This window comes from Electrophorus electricus, chromosome 17, assembly GCF_013358815.1.
Source record: "Electrophorus electricus isolate fEleEle1 chromosome 17, fEleEle1.pri, whole genome shotgun sequence".
NCBI lineage: Eukaryota > Metazoa > Chordata > Actinopteri > Gymnotiformes > Gymnotidae > Electrophorus > Electrophorus electricus.
The window spans coordinates 5,056,217-5,063,350 of record NC_049551.1 but is presented as its reverse complement, the minus strand read 5'-3'; the positions used below and the strand labels follow the sequence as shown (position 1 = coordinate 5,063,350).

The window sequence follows — 7,134 nt, the reverse complement described above, 5'->3', positions numbered from 1 at the left end:
AGACGTGACAAACACAGGGGAGGGCAGGTGTGAGCGCCCCCTGCTGTTCCTCACCAAGAGTGTTAACTGTTTATGCACATACACACATGCGTTCCACCACCCATCCCTCTCGCTCACTCACAGACATACACACACATACATACATAAACAGAGGTGAAAGAAATGCTACATTTTAACCTTGTATCACTAGCAAAACAATCTAGAGTGAATGTTTTAAATATAACAAATATAAATATAAAATAAATTATGAATTACAAAAATACACTTTAAACCAACTGTGCAATGCAAAACATTTCATACATTTGCAAATCCTTTAATATTTGGGATAGAATAGGAAGCTTTATTGAGTGAGTGCTGCAGTTTTTGGCATTAAAACAATCATGGAAAGTTGCCATTAAATTGCTGATAAAGACTGTTTAAAAATAGTTGGTTTAAACCTACTCCCTTAAAAAACAATGAAAGAATAATACAACACACACACACACACACACACACACACACACACACACACAAAACCATTATATAACACGAGGGCTGTATACAACGCTGCCGAATTCTCACGCGGTTGCCGTTGCCGCGCCTGTACTTTTTATATTCGCTCCTCCCATCGCCGACCTGCTGCGCGCTCTCAAAAGAGCAAAAGAAACACGCACTTCTTCATTTAGGAGACGGATTGCGCATCGAGCCACAGGAAAGGACTAAGATTAATGTACTGTGTTGCTAATTCAATACCGCGATTATTGTGGATCAAAGCACTCGGAAAAGGACTAACTGGTCGCTTTGCGCTCATTGGCATTGGATATATCGTTGCTGGCTCGGAAACAATCAACAGGTTAGTGAGCTTTGGCTACGTAATCTGTAGGGAGACTGCGTAATATGTGTTTTGATATTATGAACGATTACAGCGCAAAGCTTCTATACGTACACTGTGTTATTCTTGAAGCAATATAAAAATCCCCCAACATCACAGACTATTTGAAATTGTTGCATTCAAATAATAGGATGGCGGCAGTTTAGGTAAATCAAAACATTGGGATGAGATACCTACAACGTACAATCTAACTGATTTTTACAACTTAATTTTAGAAATGCATAATGTAATTGATGCTTTGATCGGGATGTGTGTGGTTAACATTTTGGTGGTCGCTGATCTAATTTCGGGGGACCGCCCGCCTAGTGACGACTGGGCATGAGTCATTTCTGAGACCCAGTGAAATTGTGAGAAATACCCGAATTCTTTCCCAATTAAAAACCGAAATATAAAATACTGGTGACAAAGATTAACAAAGATTTGACAGTTTAAGAAACAAAAAAAAGATAATCATCTTATTATTATTTAAGACCTTTCTTTGGCACACCTTATTTTAGTTTAAAGTTCACTCTTTTAAAATGTGACATCAGGGATTCGAATCTGATTTTCAGATTGTTATCGGACATGTTCTTGATTCATTCCCAGATTCCAATGTGCGACCTCAGCATGGACCAGGTGATCCCCTTGTCTTCGGGCTATCGCTGCTTGAAGGTAAGGGCTGAGCCCATTCCTGTATCAAAACATGTAAACAGGAACAGTTTTAGCCCCGGTTTAGCCTTATACGTTGGACCTAACAGATACATGTTTTCTGCATGAACACCTCACTGACACTTCAAGACGAGTTTAGAAAAATCAGGTGTGAAACTGAACCCCAAGCCACGACTTTCTCCCTTAAACTTTGCTCCACGGCTAATTTATGATACAGTGATGGCTGCGTTTTAATTCTTGCTATTTTAACATAAGAATTAGCGACTAATCTAAGTACAGAGAATCCGGTGTGGTAAGTGTAAATTTGAAATTATTCTTCAGCTGCCATAACACCTATCAGTTAATGGACGTATCCTACAGAAAATCTAGCTTGTCGTAGGTAATATTTGGCTTTGTATTTATCTGTGCCCTCGCACAGGTTTAATGATATTATACATCTTACATGCAACCTGTATTTAAATATCTGTGTCGGAGCTCATCTAACCTCATAAGATTGAACCTGATTTGAAGAGCGTATAATTGCTGCTCTCCGATTGGAAGAGAACTCGATTCATGTAGCGCGGCCGACTCCCACGCGCAGCATTGCTAAATCGGAACAGGAAGGTCCAAATATGGTCATGTGCCGGAGTTGGCTGAAGGTTCACGTTGGTATCCAGAGTTTGAACAATGCAGTCAGTTCTGAGAGAAGGCGTGCCCTCTGGGTTTTACCCGCTGCTGTATATTACCAGTACGAGTCTCAATAGCCAGGTTGAAGTTTAATGATTCATTGTCTGGGTTTTATTAGCTTAATTACTGTACTTATCAATTAGATCTTAGTGAACAATACATTCTTAATGTCTTCTTTCCTCTAGTTAGATATAAAATGGCTTTTTCATGTGTTCTTCACAATAATTAGAATATTTTTTTTACTTACCTATTATAATTAAAATACTTATTTACTTTTATTTTACAGAGGCAGGCAGCTTTTGAACTGTTTGAAGACCCTATGTCTCTGTTCTCTGGGATTTATCCATCAGTGGAGGAGGAGCAGGCAGCTCAAGAGGTCCCATCAGGTCTGGAGTGTGTTTCACAAGGTGAGACCTTAGTATAAACCAAGAGAAACAACTATGTCTTAATTTTTTATTAGAATTTCAACCCCACTAAGAAGTTATAAAGAACAGGAAGAACCACGACAAAGCAAAAGATAATGCGGTTTTAACAGAAACACTGACCCCATTAACAATAACCTCAACAATGCATTTCAGACCAATGCAAAAGAATTACTGAGTTACTCATTCAGCAGTGTTGTGGTGTGTGTGTGTGTGTGTGTGTGTGTGTGTGTGTGTTTCTCAGAACTGGGACCATGCTCCGTGCCTCTGCTCACTCCTTGCAGCAAAGCAGTAATGAGCCAAGCTCTGAAGGACAGCTTTAATGGCTTCTCGAAAGTTCAGCGTATCTGTGGCATCTCCAATAGTGAGTTTCCGTCAGCCTACTGAAATGCTGCATTCGTAATGTATATGTGAAGCATTTATACTGGATTTAATTGAATTTTAATAGGTGGTGATGGTAACATTACATTCAAACATTGGTTCTCCAGACCCACGGAAGTGGAGTAAGCAGCATGTCCAGCAGTGGCTGCACTGGGCCTCCAGTGAGTTCAGCCTCACCAACGTAAACTTCTTCAAGTTCGACATGAGTGGGCAGGAACTGTGTGACCTGGGGAAGGAGGGCTTCCTAGACCTGGCCCCAGATTTTGTGGGCGATATCCTCTGGGAGCACCTGGAGCAGATGATGAGAGGTTAGAAGCGTCTTTCCCTGCCGCCCAGCAGTTTTGAGAAGTTCCCCTGGCAACCTTGTCACTTTTGTCTTCTCACAGCCTGTCAGGAGAGCAGTGAGGTCACAGCATCCTCCCGCCCAGCTCCAACTGCCTCAACCTGGATGAGCAACAACTCTGTCGGTAGGACTTCTTTCAAATAACTTCTGTAAAGCAGTATAAATGCAGTGAGTTTTACCAATGATAAATTGACTTCCATACTCTGGGAGTCATTTTGTACACACCTCTGAACACTGGTGGTTATTTTAGAAGATGAATACTTTTCAGGTATGTGTGGAGAAGTCATAGCATAAGTGTGTGTGTGTTTGTCCCAAAGGTTTCGGCTTGGAGGACACGCAGTGTGCGCTCCGGGTGTCTGAGGGCAGCGCTAGTCTTCTGAGGGAATTGTTTGCGACTCCAGAGGAACCCACCCACATGCTCTCTGACCGAGACTTCTCAGTGTTCCCTAAACCTCAGCTGAGTACAGTGAATGTCGGTTACATCAGCCAGGAGTACTCGGAAAGCAAAGCAGCTCCACGCCTCACCGCACCCTGTGAGTACCTCTGTCTTCAGTTTTGCCTCAAGCCAATGTTTGCTTAGTAAAAATGTAATTTCCTCAGGTGTCCTGCCAGTCCAACAATTATGATAATGACAATGACTGTATCATACTATAAACCTACCAGATTATTACAATCAACGCATATATAAATAATAAGCATCATCCCCGCTCTGATTTTAAATAAACTAATGTCTGGTTGTTTTGTGCTGTAGTCTCATCTCATGAGCAGGCCTCTGTGGAGAGTGTGGACAGTGCCGAAGGTGCTGGTGTCCTACGCTCCTGGGGCAGTCAGTCGTCTCTTGCCGACGCCCAACGCGTGCCATCACACGACAGCTTCGATGATGAGTACAGTACGGCAACACTGGGCCTGGGCAAGCAGGGGGTCTCCTTCAAGGACTACGTCCAGGAGCAGAGCGAACCGCTGGAGCAGGGCATGCCTGTCATCCCTGCGGCAGTGCTTGCTGGATTCACAGGTGGGTGAAAAAAAACATCAGAGACTTTCTCTAACGTCAACAGGCTTTTTCACTGCTGGCACACTGAAAAAGTGCCTGAGCGCAGGGGAGGTTAGACAGCGCCAGTCAGAGCAGAGGGTAACGAAATGTCTGCCTGCCATCCAGGGAGTGGCCCCATCCAGTTGTGGCAGTTCCTCCTAGAGCTCCTGACCGACACTAGCTGCCAGAGTATCATCAGCTGGACTGGTGACGGCTGGGAGTTCAAACTTTTCGACCCTGATGAGGTAAGAGGGCTGGGGTGGAAAACGACAAATACCAACAAAGACGAATCAAAAGCATCGATGCAGCAGCTCACGAGCCTGCCACGAGATCTCAAACGTGGCTCCATGTCGCTCCGCAGGTGGCACGGCGTTGGGGCCGACGCAAGAACAAGCCCAAGATGAACTACGAGAAGCTGAGCCGTGGCCTGCGCTACTACTACGACAAGAACATCATCCACAAGACTATGGGCAAGCGCTACGTGTACCGGTTCGTCTGCGACCTGCAGAATCTGCTGGGCTACGCTGCCGAGGAGTTGCACGGCATGTTGGGAGTGCAGCCCGACACAGAGGACTGAGGGCGGTGCGTTGCCTGTGTGAGGGGGAGCACACACCACGGAGAGGGGGGGGCAGCCCACTGTCACCGTACAGGCCTTTCTCAAAGGACTGCGGCCATGTCTGCGGTTGCACTTGAAGACTCCGCTCTGGCTCACGGAGCAGAGCCTCACTTCTCTTTTTCCAGAGCCAGAAAATCGCACCTCCGGCCATTTCCCGCAACTGTGCTTTGGCGAGACGGACGTGCCGAAAACTCCTGAGTGTCCAGGATGAGCTGAAATCAACTGTCAATCAATCTTTAAGCTACACCGATTCTGAATACGTTTCATGTGCTATCTTTGGGAATGATCTTTCTAAACATGTATTATCATTATTGTCGCTTAAATAATCAGAACTGGGCATAAAAAGGTAGGGCAGGAGTATGTTTACACCCAAAGTTACCTCTACTGAGTGCTTCTTTGTAAGGCGTTTTTTTATATGCTGGTAGAGATAGCTCAGAGGGTGCCTGTGTAAGACGGTGTATTGAGACCACTATTTAATGCCAAGTGCTGTTGCCTTTGTTAAGTGCTTTAAACTCAGTGCTGATGTGCCAGGCATGCTACCAGGGACAGCCAGCACTGTGCCACATATGGTCACATGACCATAGCTTTTACTGCCGGTCCCGCTTGTGGGCTTGTCAGCTTGTTTGCCATCTGACTCTGAGCTGCATTCTCTTGGATTGTAAATAAAATGTATAATTGATCAGATCAATGTTATGGTCATAGCTGCTGTGCTGAGACATGCTTGATGCCTGCGTCATTGACTGGAGGACAACACGAACCTTCCAATTTCAGTATTTTATTACAGAGGATAGTTTTTGTGTGCATTGATTCTGCATTAGTTAACTGCATCTCATTAGAATATAAGATGCGCTTATAAGATTGGTATTAGATTTTGAAACAACAGCAAAGATTTGCCTCAGTTTTAAAGAGTTAATGTTTAAACTGCAGTGTCAATTTTATTTATCTTTTTACATGTCTCAATTTATTTAGCTCTATTTATATAAATTAAAAGCCATACAGGCCCTCAGAGGATGCTACAGATATTTGATAGCTGGAATAGAAACGCTTTATTTTCTACTTTGTGTGGCTGGTTATGCGTACAGGGCATTTTGATAACTAGACTTGTGTTTGTTACACCAACTTGCTGCTCTTAGCACTAAGCAGCATCTCAGTTATTGAAGATGATGAAGATACTATATACTGTCTACTCTGCAAGTGAGTAAAATATGTAAATTAAAACAAATTATGAATTTGATGTAATTCATAAAAATGAAAAAGATGTTATTGACATGTTATAAAAGGGAGCCTAGTCCCAACAAATTGTGTGATCTGTAAAATTCATATGAATGCTATGTAGTGAAAAGCAAAACAAGGTTATGTTACAGCTGTAACAAGCATTGTGAAACTGCTTAGATCTGTGTTTAATGTTAAACTCATTCTTGTTCCATGTGTTTATAAAAACTATTTTTCTACTTTAATTACTTTTCTTGTGTTGTTATCATCTGTAATTGTATTGCAATCACTGGTGGATTGTTTTTGAAACTTTTTTTTGTACAAATTCACTACTGAACACTGCCTTTTTAAAAATATAATGAGGGCCAGAAAGAAGCAGCATAACTGTGACCCCCAAAACAGCTCCTTAAAGGCTGCTTAAGAGAAAGACTCACCAAATTATATTTGTGTGTGCAAATGTCAGAGAATGTGTGTCTCACAGGTGAGTTATGGCTCACTAATGAGGCAGGTCCATGGTGGTTTCACTGTGGTGTCAGAAATAATGGAAACAGCACTTCAGAACTACGTGGGAATGTTTGAGTGACCAAACTGTGCTGCAGTTTCCATCTGTCAAGTTTTTGTGTGGTTACTATGGAAACACACTACTTGACAATTTTCCACAACATGTCTGTTCTTTGCTCATCGTTGTTTACACATTAGTATTTTTGTACATGTTGCTTGTTGTACATATTAGTGACAATTTCGCCACTCAAAACTGGTCATGCGTCAAGTATGACATCTTTGTATCTGTGGTGAAATAAATCTCTTTTCCCCTAAATGTGTGTCTGGTCTTCAGCTGCAAACCTACCAACTCCAGTCAGAACCGCTTTAATCTAGCTGGAGTAGATCTGCCTTGTCTACTGAGATGCTTCTCCTATGCAGAATACATATGGGGGATTCTGTGAC

General features: G+C 42.8%; 1 protein-coding gene across 2 annotated transcripts; it reads left to right on the top strand.

Annotated features, from left to right (window-relative positions):
• The first annotated feature begins 599 nt into the window (after positions 1-599).
• ets2 (v-ets avian erythroblastosis virus E26 oncogene homolog 2) lies at positions 600-6,434 on the top strand. 2 transcript variants are annotated; one of them, XM_027017010.2, is made up of 10 exons: positions 600-832; positions 1,457-1,522; positions 2,472-2,592; positions 2,852-2,971; positions 3,096-3,296; positions 3,375-3,455; positions 3,649-3,864; positions 4,083-4,343; positions 4,488-4,606; positions 4,723-6,434. In XM_027017010.2, the coding sequence occupies exons 2-10, from the start codon at positions 1,463-1,465 to the stop codon at positions 4,936-4,938; spliced, it is 1,395 nt and encodes a 464-aa protein (XP_026872811.2). In that variant the 5' UTR covers positions 600-832; positions 1,457-1,462; the 3' UTR covers positions 4,939-6,434. The 2 variants fall into 2 exon arrangements, with proteins under 2 accessions (XP_026872811.2, XP_026872813.2); XM_027017012.2 differs by lacking the exons at positions 600-832; positions 1,457-1,522 and having other exon boundaries at positions 2,501-2,592; positions 3,056-3,296.
• Positions 6,435-7,134: the final 700 nt, after the last annotated feature.